Source organism: Gobio gobio (genome assembly GCF_949357685.1).
Source record: "Gobio gobio genome assembly, chromosome: 2".
Lineage (NCBI taxonomy): Eukaryota > Metazoa > Chordata > Actinopteri > Cypriniformes > Gobionidae > Gobio > Gobio gobio.
Window position 1 is genome coordinate 58,165,503 of NC_137098.1, and position 24,492 is coordinate 58,189,994.

General features: G+C 38.7%; 1 protein-coding gene across 2 annotated transcripts in view; it reads right to left on the bottom strand.

Moving 5' to 3' along the window:
* elp4 (elongator acetyltransferase complex subunit 4) overlaps positions 1-24,492 on the bottom strand; it is a gene marked incomplete at its 5' end in the record, with an annotated part of 131,341 nt that overhangs the window by 97,934 nt on the left and 8,915 nt on the right. For both annotated transcript variants that reach the window (XM_079802401.1, XM_079802400.1), the window contains 2 exons: positions 15,626-15,759; positions 18,037-18,168. In XM_079802401.1, coding sequence (XP_079658527.1) covers positions 15,626-15,759; positions 18,037-18,168 — 266 coding nt within the window. The remainder of the gene's footprint in view (positions 1-15,625; positions 15,760-18,036; positions 18,169-24,492) is intronic.

A 24,492-nucleotide genomic window follows, 5' to 3' on the forward strand; every position in this document is an offset into this window, starting at 1 on the left:
CTGTACAAAAGTTTGGGGTTGGTAAGATTTTCGAAAACTTTTATTCAGTAAAGACATTAATTTGATCAAAAAGAAAGAGCTTTTAAAAGAAGGCTTTTTTTTCATCAGTGATAATGATAAGAAATGTTTCCTGAGCAGCAAATCAGCATCAGAATGATTTCTGAAGGATCATATGACACTGAAGATGCTGAAAAATCAATTTTGCCATCACATGAAAACAAAAGACATTTTACAATATATATATATAAAAAAAATTAATTAATATTATTTGACAATATTAAGAGAAACTAAAAAACATCAGAATCAAACCCTTAAAAAAAATCTTACCAACTAAATATCAAAACAGAGAAAAAGACATTTTAACATTTCTTCACACACCAGCCTATTGATATGAACCTGCTAAACTAAGTTTTATTTCTTGCACATACACACACATTTCCATATACATGCACTTTCTGTAAAGCTGCTTTGAAACAATGTGTATTGTGAAAAGCGCTATACAAATAAATTTGAATTGAATTGAATTGAATTGAATTGAATTGAATTGAATTGAATTGAATATACATACATACTTATATACACTCTATATTCCCAAAAGGTTTGGGACACCTGTCTTTACATGGACATGAACTTTAATGACATCCCATTTTTAATCTGTAGTCAAGTTCCTCCACACCAAACTCACTCATTCATGTCTTTATGGACCTTGCTTTGTGCACTGGTGCGCAGTCATGTTGGAACAGGAAGAGGCCATTACCAAACTGTTCCCATAAAGTTGTGAGCATGAAATTGTCCAAAATGTCTTGGTATGCTGAAGCATTGAGAGTTCCTTTCACTGGAACTAAGGGGCCAAGCCCAACCCCTGAAAAACAACCCCCACACCATAATCCCCCCTCCAACAAACTTTACACTTGGCACAATGCAGTCAGGCAAGTAACGTTCTCCTGGTAACCGCCAAACCCCGACTCGTCTATCGGATTGCCGGACAGAAGTGTGATTGGTCACTCCAGAGAACACGTCTCCACTGCTCTAGAGTCCAGTGGCGGTGTGCTTTACACCACTGCATCTGACACTTTGCATTGCACTTGGTGATGTAAGGCTTGGATGCAGCTGCTCGGCCATGGAAACTCATTCCACGAAGCTCTCTACGCACTGTTCTTGAGCTAATCTGAAGGCCACATGAAGTTTGGAGGTATGAAGCTATTGACTCTGCAGAAAGTTGACGACTTCTGCGCACTGTGCTCCTCAGCATGCGCTGACCCCGCTCTGTGATTTTACATGGCCTAGCACTTTGTGGCTGAGTTGTGGTTGTATCCAATTGCTTCCACTTTGTTATAATACCACTAAGAGTTGACCATGGAATTTTTAGTAGTGAAGAAATTTCACGAATGGACTTATTGCACAGGTGGCAACCTATCACGGTACCACACTTGAATTCACTGAGCTCATGAGAGCGACCCATTCTTTCACAAATGTTTGTAGAAGCGTCTGCATGCCTAGATGCTTGATTTTATACACCTGTGGCCATTGAAGTGATTGGAACACCTGAACTCAATGATTTGGAGGGGTGTCCCAATACTATTGCCAACATAGCGTGTGTACTGTATATATTATACATAATATGCACATACAGTACACACACACACACACACACACACACACACACACACACACACACACACACACACACACACACACACACACACACACACACACACACATCAGGGGTTTTGCAAAGTCTATCATTCTGTCACTTCAGTCAATCATTTCAGCCTTTCCCTCTCATTCTGGTTCACAACATGTTGTAATGACCACACTGTGTCACTCTGCATGTAGCTATGATAGCCATCAATTACTGGATGAGAACTGGATTTAAAACAGCCACCTCCAGACCCTGTTGTTTAAAAGGACTCACTGAAAATCATCCATTGCATAATGCTAACAAATATCCACAGAAATTTATTCTGAAATCGAGTCCCTCAGTTTAAAAAGAAAATCATTCAAAATTTGATAAAAGCACTTGAATTACTTTTTTTATTATATTATATAATATAATATAATATATATAATCATGAAAAACCTATTTACAGCACAAATAACTTACTATATATTTTATTTATATATAATAAATAATATTAGAGAGATAGATAGAGAGATAGATAGAGATAGATAGAGAGATAGAGAGATAGATAGATAGAGATAGATAGAGATAGATAGAGATAGATAGAGATAGATAGAGATAGATAGAGATAGATAGAGATAGATAGAGATAGATAGAGATAGATAGAGATAGATAGAGATAGATAGAGAGATAGAGAGATAGAGAGATAGAGAGATAGAGAGATAGAGAGATAGAGAGATAGAGAGATAGAGAGATAGAGAGATAGAGAGATAGAGAGATGGAGAGATGGAGAGATGGAGAGATGGAGAGATGGAGAGATGGAGAGATGGAGAGATAGAGAGATGGAGAGATAGAGATAGAGATAGAGAGATAGATAGATAGTTATTTTGTGTTGTAAATAGGTTTTTCATGATTCATAGCCGTGGGACTAATGTTCTAGGTGGATAAACTTCTGAATTTTGCATCTGTGAACTATCATGTGAGAGTTATAGGGTTTATTGGCTTTATATGGCCACAGTACGACTAGAAATTCTGGATTATAACTGCACAGAAAAAAAAGCAGTTTTGCATCTCATGTTAACACAGTCTCAAAGTTTCAGAACTATTTTCTATGGTAATCAACATTATGCCACAAATGCTGTTGATTCAACTGATGATAAACATAAAACATCACGTTACATGTTTAGTCTTTCATCCTCGCACATACATTTAAAATGTTTTTTAAATGTTTTTAAATAAATATATTATGCTCACCAAATCTGCATTTTATTCATTAAAAATGCAGTAAAAAAATATAATTTATTCCTGTGATGGCAAACCTAAATCATTCTAATACACTGATTTGCTGCTCAAGAAACATTTCTTTTTATTATGTTGGAAACATTTGTGCTGCTTAATATTTTTTGGTGGAAACCCTTTTTTCAGGATTCCTTGATGACTACAATGTTCAAAAGAACAGCACGAAAAACATTTGTAACATCAAAAATGACAGTGGAGATATTTATAATCAATTACATGCATCCTTGCTGAATAAAAGTATTAATTTCTTGAAAATATAGATATGTATTTGAACCCAAACCTTTGAACAATAATGTGCAATTTCACGCTCTGATCCCAACTGACTGATTTGCTCCTTAATGGGGTGAAACACGTGTTTCCCTCTTTTGATTAAGACCTGGAGAGGTGGGGGTGGTGGTAATCAAAAGAAGACACGCCCCCATTGTGTCTGAGACACCACAGCAGCCCAACGGAGCGTGATCGCTTAAGGTGCCGTCCGTGGAGGATAAAGGCCGACAGGTGAGCTAATTAAGATCACAGTGATGTGAGCGCGAGGGGGACCAGAGGGGCGCGTGGAGGTAGCATCCGTCTTAAACAACAGGCTCCGCTTTCACCTGGAGAGCAATTTGTGCCAATTACGCCACGTAGTGAAACGGAGCGATTTAACAGTCTGGAAACGGCATGGGGCTTTTTATTCTATGAGCTGTGAAACACAGAAAGACAATGAGGGTTTTTTGTATCTCAAGACATTTAGTAGTCGTTTAAGCTTGCTGATTAATTGATTTCTCCGAAATGGATATGAAGCAGTTTTCGACATTAGTCCCAATTTGTGCTTCATAGCAAAATTACCAACATAGGCTCATTTGCAAAAACGCCTCTACCATCATTTTCAGACAAACTCCAAAACAATACATACAATTCACAACAGTTTCCTTCTGAAATGAAAATTAGAAGCAGGGGCGCCGCTAAGGGGGGGAAGTTAGGACGATTCAAAGGGCCCAAGGCACTTTTGGGGCCCCCATTTCACGTCCATTATTGCGAAGATGGCGAGTCAGCATCGTCAGCCGACACTGACACAGAAGTTTATTAATAAACAAAAAAATGTCTGTGTGCCATTTTTTGAGACTTTCAAAATCATTACTTTTGCCGGATCTTTGTGGCAAGCTTTATGAGTGTGCAATATAATATATTACGCAAGCACTCATTAGGCTATGGTTTAGAACTCTCTCCAGTATATATATTTATGTAATTAAAATAAAAACAACTACTGGTCGAAAAGACTTTAGTCTGGGGCAGCTCTACTTATTTCACATATTTTCGAACCAGCATGTCACAAAGGGCATTCTGGGCTGATCAAGCAGCGCTGAGAGGAAAGAGCGAGCTCGCGTAATAGGTCAGTATTAGATTTTGGATAGCTTACTTGGGCTGTATGTTTGGTGTGGAGTGGGTGCGTTAGGGGGCCCAACCTCATATTCTTTCATAGGGTCCAAAATTGCTAGCGGCGCCCCTGAGAGGCAGTCACATTGTTTATTCCTTTTAACACAAATTATGATTACAGGCGTAGATTATTGACCAATAAAGAATTTCCATGCAGTTCCTTGCCCAATACAGTTATGACCTCAAAACACTTTTAACATAGTGCATGATTGATATGCTAACACATTTGACATTTGCAAAACATAATTAGCTCCATATGTATGGCTTCTCTGACATGGTAAACTTGCTCATTAACTTACCTGGTACAGTATTGCAAACGCTCTGGTACGACCAACACCAGTCACGATAAAAGAGTTTAAAAGACAAGCTAAAATGGCATGGTTGCTTCAGCCTTTTTATTTATTTTATGTACTCACGGTTCGGTTTGTATCACGGTTTTAGGGTCACGGTTTCGGTACGGTTCGGTATGTGCTATGTTCAGGGGGAAAAAAGGGCTACGGTCAAAAAAGAGAAAAAAGAAAATAAGAACAAATAATCAAACTACAAGCAACAGAGCGTCCTCTGCAGCCCCTACATGCTGCCTGTATGCTCAAGTCTGACAAGGTGCTTGTCTCCATAGAGACATCATCGGAGCGAAGCAGACTCTCATCGTGGAACCCCTGGCATGCAAGTCATATTACACACTGACAAGTTTTGCTAGCTAAAATCGAGAACTTGCTGCATCCAATTCAAATTTTTTTTTTGGTATGTTGTACTGTTACTAACTGTACTATAAAGTTCTCACCAGTGAATGACATGATGTATTGCAGTAGTATGTTTTCTCTGGTCTTCTGAGCTCATGCTTTCAGGAGCCGTGGCTTTGGACGGCGATTTGCAGGGAGGGTGGGATTGTACGCTTTCAGTGCTTTAAAGTTACAAAAGCTATTCAGTAAAGACCAGTGAGTGATTTCCTTTTGTTTGTTTGATTAACATTAAAAACACAGACAGCAGGAATATAAGGCATCTGTCACTTTAAAACAATGCAGATCGTACATATGGCATGCTTTGTCTTTCTTGACAGTTTATGTTCAAATAACTGACTACGTTTGCTTGGATACTCGTCAAGACGGGCATGTTGACAAAGTTTGTGTGAATTTGACAAGACTTGAAAGAGAACTCAATATTTTCACTCTGTCTGAGGCCAATTTCACACCGCACACGTTAGAAGAGCATAAACAGCGCATATTTTTTCCGGCATCCATGTTAACAGATTAGAGCAGGGGTCTGGAAACTTTTTTGACCATAGAGCCATTTTTCCATTTTTGGTTAATGCATTTTCCAAAAGAGCCAATTATTATAAAAAAAAAAACATGCTTTTTTCCCCATTAAAATTTCAACAATAGTAATTATTAGGTCCATAACTAAAAACAAACACATATGCAGCGAACAATAAATAAGTTGCAATATGGAATTAATTGTGCAGGGCTTTGTGAGGTTGAGTTATAAATCCTCTTCGTGTGCACATCTACTGTGTTTACGTGAATACTCGACTTGGCATTTTGATATATTTCTGTAGCCTATTAATTTGACGTGCAGCCGAGGACAAAGCTGTGCTTGTCCGTGTTGCGCTCGGAGCGCGTGCACAGCATCCTGTCAGTAATTCAGTTGTCTTTCGCGATTTATCGCGCTTTTATCATTCATTTTCGTCAACTGAAATCTGCGTGGATTATCATAAATACACATTTATTTATCACAAGGGTCTCTGCGGCAAAAGCGAAAGTACCCACGTGTGAAATGTTTCAAAATATCTTTTTCCACAGCAGACCACCAGTTTCAATAAAAGGATATATTCAAGTTTGTATAGCCTACTTTTACATTTTCGCTGCTGTTCTAAAAATGGTTTTCGGTTACCTTAAACAAGCCACAGCTGCTTGAATCCCAGAGCAGAAGCTGTTACCACAGAAACGTAAATGGGTATTGATTGCTGTCGCGACTCGTGAACAGCACCGAACGCGCACGGCCGGTACAACTTGAATATTAGTTATTATCATACGTTTCATTAACTTCGGTAGGCTGTACATCAAGGGAATTGTAATTGGCTGCTTTTTTCTGCAGAGAGCGGATCTCTGTTGATGTGTCTAATTTCTTTTATCGATCATTTGTTGGTAAAAGGGCTAGAGACCTGAGCCACATTATTTTTGTCAAAGAGCCAGGTGTGAGCCATAGGTTCCCGACCACTGGATTAGAGCATTCACACCGCACGCAGAGGCAGCGCATCACAGGAGCAGAGCAGAACCGGCAGTGCCGCAATCTTTTCGGCACAGAGTCTATTTTTGCTGCGCTGCTCACGCTGAATTAAAGCCAAAGTGCATTGTTCTTGGTCAAAATTTACCTGATTACCATGAAAAATAACTAATTTCACCATGAAATCATGGTAATTGTTAGCCGGGATGCCAGCCGAATTTAGCCCCGCCCACAATTATTTTTGCTCGGGCAATTCGGTCTGGACCCGCTCCATAGAGGAGTAATTATGCCCGAACAGAAACTGTTCAGACCAATGAAATTGTCAGGGCGGGCTTTAGACGATGATGGACAGATGATAAACAGTAACGTAATCATCCACGTCATCGAAGGCTCTTGGGTTGAATGTGCTCTTATCCTAAACGGAGAACTTGTTCGTATATGCATTCACCTTCACTATTTCTCTCAGAAACGATGATCGTGTTGGTAAGTACTCTGTGTATCCTTAAATTATTTTATTACTGGCAAAGATCGTTTACACTCATCTTTTTCTTGTAACGTTACTTAATCCAACGTGCGTGCAGACAGGGTTTCCAAGTGTTTTTGCAATGACGCGCACAATTGCTACTCAAAACTATAGCCCAAAACAATAACTTTCCGGGGTGTTCTCCGGAAAAAAATGGCGTTTGGTTGGCAAAATATGTTATTTTGGCAAGGTTGCCTGCTAAAATTCGCATTCCTGGATTTATATAATCACATAATTGGGGTCGCTTCAACCCGCGGACATGGAGAAAAACACGGACTTGGCAACACAGTGCAGTTGAGTTCTGTTGACATTTGACAACTAACGTTACGCGTCGCTCCGTTGCTCTGATTGGTTGTGGGTCTATCCAATTGAGGTCTTTCCTGGCTCGGTTGAAACACGCCCCATAATCAAAGCTCAATGGAGCGGTACCAGACTCAAATTCTGACTAGAATTGAGTATGGCCATGCCAGGCTAGGTAATTGTGAAACATGGAACATTTCACTACATATGACATCCAGCGCAGTGAAAAAAAAAAAAACTAAGAAAAAACTAAGAAAATGCACGAATACAACACTGCCAGAAGTTTTTGCCCAAACTTCAAAGGCTTGTTTAAATGATTAAAATTAGAGGCATATCTTAATTTTAAAGTTACTTTTATCATGCAAACTACCTTTATACAGCATGTTATATGCATATGTGTGTGGGACAGAGGGGAACAGTTGCTTTTGCAGCAGATACATTTGCAGCCCATCATAAATCAAAGCACGAGACAGACAGGGGTTGGAGGAAAACACCGGAAAAGTTGACAGAATGGATGATACTCATCTGTATTTGCAGTACACAAGCCGCCGTTTAGCTGCGCGCAACAAACGCTGCCAGTGTGAATGCACAATGGGCGCATGCTGCTCCCGCTCTCCATACGCACAGCCTCTGCGCTGCCTCCACACTGCTTGCGCATGTGGTGTGAAACTGGCGTGAGATGCGGTTGTGTGCGTGCTTCGGATGTGTGCACAAACACAAATCTTCTAACAGCATGCGAGTAGGCATGTGCCGGTATCAAATTTTCATGTTGCGATTAATTGCTGAAGCTTTTATCACGGTATACGGTATTATCACGATATTGAAATAAGTTGCAAAAAAAGTGTTATCATACTATAAAAGGTTTAATAACTTTCTTATAACAAAAGAACCAAACATTTAAATACAATAAAGCAATACACAAAAATGTATAAAGTAAACAAATATTTAAAACTGATTAAGTGCAAAAGAATTATAAAGAACAATAGATAACACTTTACAATAATGTCTCACCAGTTAATGCATTAACAAAGAATGAATAGCTACATTTTTACAGAAGTTATTCTTCTTTGATAATGTTGGTTTAAAAAAGCAACTGTTAGTAAGTGTAAGCTCAGGTCCATTAAATAATACAGTTACAACTTTTGATTTTAATAATGTGTTATTAAATGCTGAAATGTACATTTAACTAAGATTAATACATGCTTTAGAAGTATTTTTCATTGTCAGTTTTTACATCAGTGCGCGTTCCTCTTTGACATGTTGTTAATTTTAAACAGTTGATGGGTAAAGTATTCTTAAAATGCATTCTAAAAATCGGAATAATTCGTAATTAATTATTCACGGTATTTTGAAGTGCCCACGATAACAATATTGTGCATGTTCATTATTGCGGTATATCGTATTACCGTTTACAGGCACATGTCAACATGCCAGTTCTCTCGTTTAATTTAAACACAGATGGCAACATGTGCCGTTCAGGTCTCACCTGTGCTCGCGTGCTATCAACACCCGGGTGATGAGGGCGTAAATGACTGGTCATATTAAAGCATACGGCACTCGCATTGAACAAAGTTTAGGGAAAGCCAGAATTCATATCCATCTGTCTGTTTTACACATTTTCAACAAACTATATATGAGATGCATAGCCAGATTTAAGATGAATCGCGGTGCAAGTGCATGCCGTACCATGGGTAGAGAAGGATTTTTTTTATGAGAACCGTTACACCCCTAGTATTTAGTGTAGGTGGCACATTATTTTCAAATGCGATTAAACTTTTAGCACCAATCACCGGATATTTCATTTCCAAGCTTCCACGGTACGTAGTACCTACAACAACCAACGTAATAAAATGTTCCACAATTACACAAAACGTGCAATGTAATATAATTTTGCACGTTTTTCCAATGACCGTAGTTTGGAAATTACATGACAACTACAAACTCTTCATCTATACATTTACAAGAAAGGAACAATGTATCTCCGTGTTCCTATGGAACGAAAACACATCTAAAAGGCGTTCTAAAAGAGCTAATGGCTAAAACCTTTATGATGGCATTATAACACGTCATAAAATCATCATAAACTGAATGCGGAGGAAGGAATGACGGCAAAATTCCAAAAGCAACACCTACGTAGGCCACGGCATCCATCATGTTGCTGCCACGGCACAAGCTGTTCCGCGGACACAGTATTGCCACACAGGAACACATTTACCGATGCGAGTAAACATAGGCTTGGGAACACGGCCCCTTCACTATGGTGCTGTTATGCAGATAAACAATTAGAAGACCTCTCTGTTTGCGGACATAAAAAGCAGAGAGAGGCTCCATGAACCAGGGGCTCCAGATTGATTTGTTTGCACTGCGGCCATGCCATAGACTTTAATGCAACCAAAGCTCCTGCCTCCTCTACACGGGCACCCCTCGCAACCATAAAACAACCGCATTGCAAACACCATTGAAGACTCAACCCCGTCTCTCGCAGAGCTGGCAAAGACCTGGAAGTACAGAGACGTTTTTACTAAAACTTTTATTAGGCTGAACACCCGTCATAAAACGAAATTGCAGATGTGTTCCTCAGAAACATGACATCAGCATTGAGAAAGCATTTTCTTCTTGGAGATATGTGACGATACTTAGCGCACTTATCATACTAGAAGTAAGGGCATATATGAAAGATAAGTGCAGAAGGCTGCGAGTGTGTTTAGTTATAATGTTTGGTTAAGCTGTCTCTAATCATAAGCATTCTTTTATGAACTTCCATGAGTAATAATAAAAGCCCTGTCAGAGCAATATAGATATTTACGCAAGACAGGCAGATCCAGGCAGATCCATTTAAAGTTGAATTTTGAATATTCCTACATGATCATTTTAACTTCCAACCACATAGCGCTCCGTTGTCTAATGCTCTGAAGATGATACATACACTCCCATTAAAATGTTTGGGGTCAATACAATAGAAAACGGTTATTTAAAATTAACTTTCCCAATTTTGCTGTATTCTTGATCAAAATGCTTGATAAGCATAAGAGACTTAGTTCAAAATAAAATTAACGGCAGTGTACACCTTGGCAAACACAACGTCAATGCTATGAAAGCTGGTATATTCCTGGAATAAATCACATTCTTGCATCATATTATTTTGAATATTGGCCATAACTGAACATTCATTTTGATACTCATAATAGATATTTAAGCAGACTAGTATTAGTCTACGTTCACACTGTCCTGTTTTTGGGATTGACAACCACATTTACCTACATGTGTGAGTTTCGCAATGTCTCTTATCAGTAAAGAAATAATCAAAGATCATGTCGTCCATGGGGCAAATTTCAATTGGAAGTGAGCATCCTACGCCTTACTTTGGAGGGAGCAGGGCACTTGCCGGTCATAATGAAGCCGTTTGGAACGCACTTGGCGTTAAAACTAGGCAGCAACAACAGGAATATCTTATTATTGCTTTTAAAGGTGTCATGAGAAATCAACTTTCCCATGAGCTTTTGATATATAAAAGGTTATGGTAATATAAGAATATCCTGTAAGTTTCAGAGCTGAAAACTTCCTTGTTAGTCAAAGAAATGCTTTTATTGACAACAGGCCCAGCAAACGAGAGATCTCAGAATGCGTCAAGCTGTGACGTCAGAGAGTGGTGAAACACCGCCTCAACAGAAGAAGAACGTGAACCTGATTCTGTAGCCCCGCCCACCGACTCGTGCCTGACATGTTATAGATGAATAACATAGGCCTACGTGGCGCTAAACCGGATCGAACTTCCAAGCAATAAACATGCCGCATAAGCTTTATTCAGATTCCAATATATTATTTCCAATAATATTAATGAATATCCAGCTCACGTGGTTAAGACATTGTGCGTTTGTTCCTTCATTTCACCACGGATTCGTTTGTAAACAAGAGACTGAATTTGAAGACAGAATGAGATTACATGAATGAATGAAGCAACACACTAATGCGAGTAACATGTTTTTAAAATATGATAGTATTGCATTGTTACAGATCGTTTGATATCTATTGATTATGTGTGTACGTTTCTAACTGAACATAACTTAGCACGCTGTCACAGGCTGGAGAATCCTTTATTTGTGGTGTTGTTGGTTCATTGTGCTGCGATTCATGATCAGACTTGGACATGTAGCCTATGGGCCAGGGTTCGCAAACCCCAACGTCCCGGGGCTATGCGTTTTCCAGACGGGCTACCAAGTGCATTGTTCACTCTATTGACTTCACCAAAACTTCTGCGATTTTGTATTTTTCCTTCAAATATCATGCTGATTTGTCTGACTCTGCAGTGATGCTTGTGCGTGTGTGTGTGTTAGTGATGCACGGTTTGTGGTTATATCCACCAATCGGGCGGGTCAAGTAATAAAAAAAAACAAACATTCCAATTAATTGCGGGTGGATGAGCAATAAATCATTGAGTTTGTTTGATAAAGATAAAGTTTATTTGTGGGACGATTCATTCCAGTTGCCATTTCCCCACACGCTTTCAAAACAATTCCTCACGTGTACTCACAGGGAAGCTGAAGCTCATTATAATATGCAAAGCTTATCCAATCATAGCAGTGGGTGTTTACTTCCAAGTCTTCAGTGCGGCACGCCCATAAAAACCGAGCGTTCCATGAGAGAGGCTCAAAACCAGGGTAGAAAATAGCCTATTACTTATTCATTATGTTTTTGAATGTAAACATTCCTTACCATTTAAACTTAAAATGATATGCATGACGAAAATGTGTGTAATAAATCACAACAAAACAACTTGAATTATTCTACCTATACTTTAACTCTACCATATCTAGATTTAAAATTAATCGCGAGGACTTGTCACCTTGGGTCCCTTGACCATAAACGATTAAATTACTACGTTGTGACAGTTGCATATTCCATTCGCTAACATGTTCTCATGTACCCTTCGCTAATTGGAAGGGCCCTTTACTGTATGAAGGGATTCTGTTTTTCACTTTATTTGGAAATGGAAAGTTCAAAAAATGGCGTTACCTTCCCGAAGTGCCCTTCAAGGGTGCAAAAACGGCATTTGGATTTCGCACCATAAAACTGAAAAGTCACTTTTGACATGACAAGAGTCAATCGAGCCGCTTGTTCATCCGTCAAATCTTCATAAACTGACAGCAGCTTTTTTATCTGTGTGGGGAGCGGAACATTTGATTCACGTTTAGAACACATAAAAGATGTGACGAACTCCAAACTGCGTTTTTGCAACCTTAAAGGGCACTTCGGGAAGGGGATTTGCCATTTGAAGGAGTGTCCACAAGTCCGTTAGCGGAGGGAACATGCAGTTGACACTTCAAGGATCTAATTTAATTGTTTATGGTCATATGACCCAGGGTGGCGGGAGAGTTGGAGTTACCATATAAACAGAATAATTAAAGATTCAAGTTGTGTTTTAATTAGTTAGATTAGTTTGCTGACATATTTAGATTTAAAGAGCACCTATCATGGAATTTTGAAATTTACCTTTCATGTAGTGTGTAACATAGATCTAAGTGAACAAAAACATCCTGTGATAGCTTGAAATATGACAGTGCACCGTATATATAGTTATTTTCTTTCAAAAGTAAGAGTCGACTCGGAGTCATTTTTAAGAATCGTTAGAAGACCGAAGCTTTTTCTCTGACTAGATGACGTCAACTTGTCAAGTTATTTGAATACGATACGCCCACTTATTGCGCTCCAAGACGCCAGTGAAAACTAGAAAACATCATGGCGATGAGACGCTGTGTTCTGAAGTGCGACTCAAAAGCAAACTTTTTTCATCTGCCCAAGGATGAGCATTTGAAGACTAAGTGGCTTGAAGACAAACCATACATCGTCGCGATTGAGTGTTTATTAGTCGTCAAATGTATGTTTCGCGATCTCAGGAAGCTTTTATTATGGACTTCTATTATGGCACATGGTATCTTCTTCGTCTGTCTGTACCATATATAGACTACATGTGCACAGAGCGCCCTCCGGCTGCTAGAGGTGTGCGATATCGCTAGATTTGGTATCGATCCGATACCAAGTAAATACAGGGCCAGTATCGCCGATACCGATACCAATATCGATACTTTTTAATAATTAAGGTGGATGCGTCTTCAACCTAAATCTAAATGAATTTTCATGACTTTTAATTTGTTTTTGTGATTTGCATTTTGGGTTATTAATCAGTACTACAAAAGCTTTTGTTCAGAAACAACTTTTGGTTACTTCGGTTTTATTTAAATAAACAAAGTTACAAAATGATTACTTCACAAATATAAAAAATGTAAAAACAAAATCTCTTTTCAAGTAGCATGTTAACAAAAAATGTTTCTCCTCTTTAGTGCACTTCTTTTCAGGATTTTTTTCTTAAATAAACAAAGTCACAAAGTTTTACATACAACGCTCCTCTTTCTCTCTGCTGCCATTCTCCGCCTCTGACTGACTGCTGTTAGAAATGCGCGGCTGAGCGGCGCGCGCGCCTGACTGCTGGTGGTAGCGCTAGTGGTGAGTCACGTGACGGTACAACACAGGAGAGGGGGAGGAGAGCAGCGTCGAGCACGAGCAGCATTCTTGAGAGCTTGCTCTGCTCTCTGACAGCAGCAGCATTTTGACAAACACGGCCAGGTCGCAAAACGAGAGAAACTGAAACTTAAGTATCGATATTTTCACGTTGGTATCGATCAATACCGATACCAACGTTGGTATCGATATTAGTATCGATCTGCCCACCTCTACCGGCTGCCAGTATGAATTGAAAACAACACATAAGAGACTCAATCGCTCATGATTAGGCTACATCTGCGCATTTTGAGGAAGTATTGAATAAAAAATACTCCTCTGTTTAGAAATTTGACACAGACATATGAGAATCTATCAATATGTCTCCTCATCTGCACACTTTTGAACTAAAAGCCCTGAGGGATGTTGATTTGTCGCGAGTCTTCGTGAGGAGAATAGAGGAGTTTTTTTATGAATGAGATCAGCTGAGGCTCATATTACAATCAAACAGTACCGACGCGGTTTTCATATTCATAACTCCTGACACATATTAACAAATTACTGTCATTATAAGACTTTGATGGGCGTTCCGTTTCCGAAAATATCTGCACAGACTAAACCAATCACAACTGACTGGGTTATCGGACCAATCACCGCAGATTAGCGTCACGTAAAGGCGGGGTTTTGAAAAGTGAATCACTAAAGGAATCATTTGAGAATCGCTGTCAAAACAGGTAAAAATAAATGCATATTATAAGAAAACTAAAGTCTTTTTTGTCATTGCATGCATGCAAAACTGTTGTTGGGGACTTCTAAAACAATATTTGGAACATTTTAAATGCCATGATAGGTGCTCTTTAAAAAGTTTCATACGCAATATATTTTTAATGCTTTATATTTAATGCTTAACTTAAAGTTAAAGTAAAGGTAAAGTTAAGAGCAGATCGGGAACACACAAATAGAAAGCATATTTTGAAAACTTCATTATAAAATGTACATTTAATTATATTATTTATATATATATATATATATATATATATATATATATATATATATATATATGATCATTTGATATGATCATGATTATATATATATATATATATATATATATATATATATATATATATATATATATATATATATATATATATATATATATATATATATATATATATATATATATATATATATATATATATATATATATATATATATATATATATATATATATATATATATATATATATATATATATATATATATATATATATATATATATATATATATATATATATATATATATATTTATATATATTTATATATTAACAGCAAAAATAAGATATTCATGTTGTCGCTGCCAAGCTTTGTCTTCCATGTGAAGCTAATGAGGAAATTATGAGGACTTTCATTGCTCCCCTCGCCAAGTGCGTTTCAAACAGCTTCATTTTGACACACAAGTGCCCTGCTCCCTCCAAAGTCCTCACTTCAAGGGCTCTGCCCTTCGGAGTGAGTATGGCATAGGGATGCCCAATTCCGATTGGAATTTCCTGGATCTAAAACCTTCAGATGACACTGAGCTCATATCTCCATGGAGGTTACCAAAAATATACATGAAATCCTGCAACGCACAGTAGACACGTGTTTGTGCAGCGCAAGGCGGCTCTCTAGCATTGTATGATAAGACAGACATCTAGTTGTCCAGTCCAGACAACCATATTTTGCTGCCATGTGAACATGGCCTTAGTTACCTTGATCCTGTGGTTGCTGGTGTTTCCTGTAGCTGATAAAAACTGTGGCATTTGGCTGCTTGCCGTAGCTCAGGCTCCATGGTCTTGGACACGTCATAGTAATGACCAAACCGCAATGAGGATGCCAATGCAGTCTTTAAAAAAAGAAAGAAAACATTATTAACAAAAATGAGTAAACAAGCTGACCGGCAATTTTATTAGGAACAGCAAAATGTGTTTTTCTCAATCAAATTGTAAGAATAATAGCATTAGACTCACTGATGTAAATGACATGAAGTAAATTTTATACCCTCTTTACACCATGCTTTTCCTCAATCATGATCATTTTCCCCTGATATGATTGTTAAGCAATCTGGGTGTAAAATAGTACATAATAAAGTGCTATTTAACCATTCTTTCATTTAACCATTGTTGAACTGTAAGAATCCCAGATGATTCGTTAAGCTATTGAGAACTGAATGACTTTCTGACAAGACTGACCACTTGAGCTTAGAAAAACACAGGCAAACGTTTCCCGGTTTTCCTGAGGTTGTGAGGGGGTCTGGATTTTTGTAGTTTTTAATGAGCAGTGAGGTGAGCCCCTAATCTTCTCCTGATCTGGATCAGCAACTCTTATGTGTTCCAGCACCACCTTCGGAGATTGACAGCTTGGCGCTCATCCTCGTTTAGTGGGCAGGTCAGGTCGACCCCTTTAACGTTACGGGATGGGTTTTGACTGACTGAACTTTGATCTGGCGTCTCCATTGAGAAAATGAAACGAGGGGGGACGCTCTATGTTTAGGATGCAAATCCCTTACTAGATTTACTGGTGCTTTGTGAAGAGGACAGAGGTATGATAAAGGTTAAAGAGGGTAAGTATCCCCTCTGAGACTAGGAAGAAGAAAGGGTGATGGGGAGAGGAAGGGGAGAACGAAATAAGAAAATAAGACTGAAAATATCCAATGAGAAGCAGGGGGGAAAAGACAGGGAAGAGAAAGAGTGAAAGTTGTCAGATGTCATTCATTTACTACAAACTTCTTTACAACGATCGGTCTCTTATTCAAAGTCAGTTCAATTGTTTAAAAGTTTTTCAAAGAAGTCTCACCAAGACTGCATTTGTTATTGATCAAAAATACAGTGCAAACATTAATACTGTGAAATTTTAGTACATTTTAAATATATAATGAAATGTAATACATAATTAAAAATGTAATTTATTCCTGTGATGGCAAAGCTGAATTTTTAGCATCATTACTAAACAAACTTTAGTGTCACACGATCCTTCAGAATTTATTCTAATAGGCTGATTTGCTATCAACGGTGAAAACAGTTCACCAGTGATTCAGGATTCTTTGATGAATGGAAAGAATATCCAATGAGAAGGACGGGGGGGAAAGACAGGGAAGAGAAAGAGCAAAAGTTGTCAGAAAACACAGACAGAAAGAGTGAAATCTTTGGGGACTCACTGGTGTCCCCCCTAATCTCCATAGCAATCTGGATTATAGGCTGGCAGGAGGGGTCTTTTCTCCAAACGGAAGAAAGAGGCGCACGGGGACGCCACGGCGAGGGCTGTGAAGGGATTTGGGGGTGCTGGAGGCTGCTGTTCCATTGTAAAAGGCTTGAGGCTGAATAGAACCTCCATGTCCTCCTGTCTCCTCTGGTTTTAAGTCCACCTATAACCAGCTAAGCGTGAGTAATCCACCTAAACCGTGAATGAGAACAGCGAAAGCCCATTCACAGCGCTGGGTGGGTAGGAATTGATATATTTATTATAGGACACTATTTTTTTCGAACCCCCCGTTTCTTAGCCAGTATAAAAGTAGTTGGTCACAACCCAAAAATGAGTCACAGGCTCATACATGTTCTGATAGGGTTGTGGAAAACAGGGATAAAACAATGCTAGATGCATTACAAAGAGGAAAATGCAACTAACTAACCAACCAACCATAAAAACTTTCAAGAGTAGGATAGTAAAATAAAGAAAAGACTTGTCAATTTTTTAAAAGGAAAGACTAAATTCTTCACATTGCTTTGATTGCTGATATCGAAAATTGTGCATCCAATCAAACTATATGGTATTTAGGCATAAAAGCTAGACAAATAAGACCATTGCTAACATGGACAAGTTGTGTGACATGCACTCATTCTCAAAAAACATGAACAAAACTATGCAAAGCAAAAGAAACTAGACTTCTTCAAATTCACTAGCAATGAAGACTAACATTGTTTTGCTACAGTGCAGGTCACCACTTGATGTCTGATGTAAACCTGGGTCCTGAAGCGAAACCAGTTGAGAACCACTTCTTTATAAATAAGGCTGTCAATTTAAAACTTACTTTGAGAAATCAACCACACACATAAATGTATTAGATGGCATTTGCTAAATGTTTTACTGAAGAAACAAAAGGACTTCCTAACAGATGGTCTTTTACCTGAACTCTGGGTTGGTTCTGGTAGCGCCAGGCGATTTTCATTGTGTCTGGATTCTCTGGATCGCTTTGTTGAGGTTGACCCTCACTAATTTTCAGGCTGGAAATGTCATCCATAATTGGAGAAGGGAGTTCCTATTTCAGAAAATATATATAAAAAAAACAACATTAAAGTCACCATGAAATCAAAATGGAATGGATAATTCTTTACATTTACTTAATATTGCAGTATTTATTATTAATGATTTATCCGTGCACATCATTATTTAATTTTTTTTTTTATTCACTTGATCTTTAATCGAAATAACTTCCCTCTTGTATCGTCATCTCTTCTCTGATGACATGTTTACTGACGCGAGGGCGGGAGAACCTGTCACTCACATGAGATTGACCAAAAGCAAACCACAACCTTCCAATCAATTCCCAAAGGACAAAATCGAGATCTGCCCTATATTTTTTCCCTCTTTGAAATATGCATATATATTTTAGACATAGAAGAAAATGAAAAAGCAGCAACAAAAAAATAATTATGGAATAATGTCAATTAACCATTATTTACATCCACTATAACGGACTTCTAAAATGTTTGTCCTATTTTACAATTGACAAATGCAATCTGAATATGGCAAGACATCTGGTTCCTGACCTTACTAAAAGCTTTAGAGGCATTTAAAACTGGAACAATTTTATCATCTTTTTAAAACCATTAAAAAAAAAACAAACAAAAAAAACATTAACCACTGTTTTTCTGTCCCACTTTATATTAGGTGGCCTTAACTACTAAGTACTTACATCAAAAAACAAGTACAATGTACTTATTGTGTTCATATTGTATTGCAAAACACTTTTGCTGATAGTGAGGTGGGATACGGGTAGGTTAGATGTAAGGGAAGGGTCAACAGTGTAATTATAAATGTAATTACAGAAATTAATTGAAGATGTAATTACATGCTGGTATTTTTTTTAAATGTATAACAATGTACACAATATGTGTATTGTATCAAATTATTCATTTAAAATGTTAGTACATAGTTAAGGCCACCTAATGAAGTGGGTCGTTTATCAACCAGTTCATTAACCAAATTGCTGCATATTTTTATATTTGACAATTTAAATATTTTGTCTATATTTTTATCTCCATTTGTGTGGGTATAGTTATTTCTAGATTTTTACATTGTATCTAGAAAGACTAAAGCTAGTTTAAGCCACTGCCTTGGAGCTCGTTAGTGAAAAGGGAAATAAATTAAACCGGTTTTAACAAGGCCAAAAGTATGAACAAACACATCAAAATTGTGCAAGCACTTCAGAAGCTGTTGTTTAAACAACAGGGTTGATACTGTCGTTAATGCCAAAAAATGCCAAAATGAAGGTGGGAACTGTCTCCCTTAGGGGGAAATTCAGACCATGCAAAAACAAAAAACAGAGACTGTTTCACAAATAACAGCTCAATGCAGGAACCGTCTAAAGGGCAACAACAGGCCCTCATTAAGCTTGTGTTGACTGGGGGCCAATCAGAGGCCAGCGAGAGAGGAACTCCCGTCCACTGTCATTAAGGTGAGACTCGTTAAAGCTCACAGGTAACTCCCCGAGCTCCCACACACACAAAACATTCATGTATCAGTCTAGGAAAGCTTAGATGGGGAAGGAGAAGAGAGAGAAAACACTGCCTATGTTCGAAATGGAATATTAGAGTACTGCCTAAAGCACACAATGCACTAGACATTGAAAACAGCTTAGCATGCTTACATGAAACCGCATGCATTAGCCCTCTATGGCATGACTTTTTATTTTTTGGGGAAAAAAATATATTTCACCCCATTTTTTGGGAGCTTGGGGGTCCCTGATAATATATCCATCATAAAAAAGTGTCACCCCCCCACCCCTGAACCAGATTTTGGTTTGTTGCCTCAGGGCAACACTGTGCCATAAGGGTACTAAAAAGGTTTTCTACATAGATTTTCAATAGGGAAAACAAGCAATATGTGCATTAGATAAAATTATATTTTGAAAAACATCAAACAATACAAAAACACTACTACTAATTACAACTAACACCTCATGTATTATATTCATACACCAATCAGGCATAACATTATGACCACTGACAGGTGAAGTGAATAACACTGATGATCTCTTCATCACGGCTCCTGTTAGTGGGTGGGATATATTAGGCAGCAAGTGAACATTTTGTCCTCAAAGCTGATGTGTTAGAAGCAGGAAAAATGGGCAAGCGTAAGGATTTGAGCGAGTTTGACAAGGGCCAAAATGTGATGGCTGGACGACAGAGCATCTCCAAAACTGCAGCTCTTGTGGGGTGTTCCAGTGGTCTGCAGTGGTCAGTATCTATCAAAAGTGCTCCAAGGAAGGAACAGTGGAGAACCAGCGACAGGGTCATGGGCGGCTAAGGCTCATTGAGACCCGTCAGGGTGCCCATGCTGACCCCTGTCCACCGCCAAAAGCACCAACAGTGGCATGTGAGCATCAGAGCTGGACCACCGAGCAATGGAAGAAGGTGGCCTGATCTGATGAATCACGTGTTCTTTTACATCACGTGGATGGCCGGGTGCGTGTGCGTCACTTACCTGGGGAACACATGGCACCATGTGCACTATGGGAAGAAGGCGTGGCGGCGGAGGCAGTGTGATGCTTTGGGCAGTGTTTTGCTGGGAAACCTTGGGTCCTCCATCCATGTGGATGTGACTTTGACATGCACCACCTACCTAAGCATTGTTGCAGTACATGTACACCCTTTCATGGAAACAGTGTTCCCTGGTGGCTGTGGCCTCTTTAACTCTTTCACACTTCCACAAAGCACAAATGCTTCAGGAATGGTTTGAGGAGCACAACAACGAGTTTGAGGTGTTGACTTGGCCTCCAAATTCCTCAGATCTCAATCCAATCGAGCATCTGTGGGATGTGCTGAACAAACAAGTCTAATCCATGGAGGCCCCACCTCACAACTTACAGGACTTAAAGGATCTGCTGCTAACATCTTCGTGCCAGATACCACAGCACACCTTCAGGGGTCTAGTGGAGTCCATGCCTCGATGGCTCAGGGCAGCAAAAGGGGGACCAACACAATATTAGGGAGGTGGTCATAATGTTATGTCTGATCGGTGTTAACAATAATAATAAAAAACATAAATGATACTCATAATGCACATTCTTTGAGTTTTCTGAACGTGTAAAAACAAACTTCCCAGGAAAACTTGAATGCACCATATGGTCCTAACACTACGATATTGCCTGAACAAAAGTGGTCTAACTGCACAGTGTTGCCCTGAGGCAACAAACAAAAAAACACAGTTTTAGTATATAAATAAAAACTAAATAAATAGTTAAACAATCAAACATACTTCTTTACATGCTGACGCACATGCATATATATTTTTAAATACATTTATTTCAATTTAAACATGTTAAAAAGTGATATTTATCCAACCAATTGATGGCACTGTGTCCCATGTGGCTTTGCTTCATGAAAGGACTGCTCCACCCCCAAACAAAAAGTCACACCCACTTCAGCCCATCATTTCATTGAACAGACATGTCAGGTGATATTATATGTTTTAAAAAAATATAGAACAAAGTTAAAGGGGCAGTGTGAGGTCCAAAAAAGTAGTTTGTTGCCTGAGGGCAACACTATGCCATAGAGGGTTAGACAACTATGTAAATTTTAAACAGTTGCATTCTACACTGGCATGCACATAGTAAGACTATGTGTCAACAAATAAAATAAAATAAATAAATAAAGATCAGGGACCGTATTCACAAAACATCTTAAAAAGGTCCCATGGCATGACATTTTCATTTTATGAGGTTTTTTAACATTAATATGAGTTCGCCTAGCCAGCCCGGCCAGATAATTTGGAGAGAATTGATTCCGTTTATCAGTCGCAATGTCAGTACAGGCTTTACAAACAGACTTTTACGGTATGGATTCGACAGCAATGCCACAAACAGTGAGTAACAGTGTTCATTAATGCCTGATCTGTGATCAGTGATTTCTGATGTGTAGCTAATCATTCAAGTTCACGCAGACTTTCTTTCTAAATCGGTTAATACTGTCAGTCCCGCCGCTGGCCGTCTTGATGCCCTAAGCGTAATGCATCAGTGAATCAAGCCAGTGACTAAAATGATCAACTACACATAGTTTCTGTTAGTAGCATGAAATCAATCTGTTATTTCAAGTTTGATTAGATGCTAGATTAGCGATCAAAGAACACTCTTTATAATGTTCGGATCTGTCAATCACACGTCGCGAGTGTATCTGCACACTTGCCCAAACTGCCGTTATAAGGAATGACGCGGTTATGCTGCACAAAGCTCTTACTGTATTCATGTCAATGTCGTGTTTGCTGTTAGTTGTTGTGAAAGCATTTTGTGAGAGAAAACGAGCTGCAATGATGAGATCACTGCATTCACGCGATCAACAGACTGTCTGTGTACTCAATGCTCATCACTGCAGCTTTTCATGTGATGGGAAAAGATCTAAAAATAATGCTATAATCGATTCGTTCATCTTGACGGCTGTGATGGTAAAAAAAAAAACATGTAGTAAAAGTATTTGAGAGGGGTTCCACATGTTACAAAGTTCGTAGAATAAGGAGGAAGAAGACAGGTCGGCGTGACTGGGACTCGTGTTTATTCAGAACTCTCAGATAGAAACAAAATAAACTCGCGCTCACAGCGCTCTCAACAACTCAGTACGATATAGCTCTGTCAGGAATCTTTCTCCGGGTCTCTCTGGTGCACATGCAGTCCGTCTCTCTCTCTCTGGCAGCGCTTTCAGACCTCGCCAAACCACACCCCTCCGCCACATAATCTAATACTCATTTCAAATGCAAAGATGTCAGCCAATCACAACAGTGGCCGTTTTCACTGAAGTCTCACAGCAGACACGCCCCTTGAAACAGGGCATTAAAGGGTTAGTTCATCCAAAAATGAAAATTCTGTCATTAATTACTTACCCTCATGTCGTTCGACACCCGTAAGACCTCCGTTCATCTTCAGAACACAAATGAAGATATTTTAGTTTAAATCTGATGGCTCTGAAAGGCCTCCAGTGGCACAATGGCACTTTACACTCTCAAGACCCTTTAAAGACATCGTTACAAAGTCCATCTCACTACAGTGGTTCTACAATAACTTTATGGAGTGACAAGAATAGTTTTTGTGCGCAAAAAAACCCTAAATAACGACTTCTATGGTGATGACGATTTCAAAACACGGCCTCATGAAGCTTCGAAGCGTTATGAATCAGTGAGCCAATCATAACGCTTCGAAGCTTCATGATGCCGTGTTTTGAAATCGTCATCACTATATAAGTACACCCAGAGGGGTAATAACAGTATAGAAAAAATGCTTTTTATTTCTAAATTATGACATTTTTTGATGTAAAAACCATGCTAACAATATAAGTACACCTCAGGAAACATTATAAAATAATAAAAATCCATTCCATGGGACCTTTAAGACTGGCGTTTTCACACCTGAAAGTCCGCACCAAGGTCCGAACCGAAGTTCACGTTGAGATACATTTGATACTTTCGGTTAGTTTTGGTTTGGTTTCACATTGCAATTATGTGAGCGGACTAAAGAACTTTACGTGACACACTTGCGTCCACTCGTCATCATCTATGTGGGCTGCATCTTGACATTGATTGGTTTGTAAACGGACGTGTGTCTGACGTCAGCGTCTTTGACAAGTGTGAATGAACGGACGGACGCATATCACCGCCACTATTGAACAGTGCGCATTGCTTGACTATGTTCTTTTCGTCACGTTTAAAAGTGGACATTTCAAGCTTTATATACACATATTTCTCATGTTTGTGAGACGAGTAGCTGCTGAGTTTCAGTTTATTTGAGACGCGCTCAAGTTCATTTGCAAAGCATGTGATCGGTCCCGCGATTATTTTCTGCTTTAGCTAGACTATTTGCTTCTTATTTATTAAATCCAGGTAATTATCTGACGAAACATTGATTAAAATGAAGATACAATTTATACAAAACGAAATTCACATTAAAGAAAGGTTCATAAGCAAAATCATGCAAAATTTCGTTTAAAATAATTTCTGACTTTCTGTCTTCTGACATATTGCGCATCTTTTCACTTTTCATAATCAATGTAGCCTAGATTGAATTTAAAAATAACATTATAATATTTAAACATAAACAGGAACTTCCTGTAAATGGTCTGAAAGTCCGAACCATACAGAAAATGCTTTCACACTAGAAACGAACCGAACCTTTGTTCAGTTTGATCCGGACCGAGACTACCTCTTTTCGTCGGACCAAATTTCGTCTGTTTGGTCCGGACCGTGGTACGGGGGAGGTTTCACACCTGTAATTTTGATTCGGACCAAACTGAAAAGTCCGAAAATCCGGACCAAACCAGGTAGGTGTGAAAACGCCCTAAAAGTAGCTCCTAACTTGCTGATTTAGGAGAAACTCTTA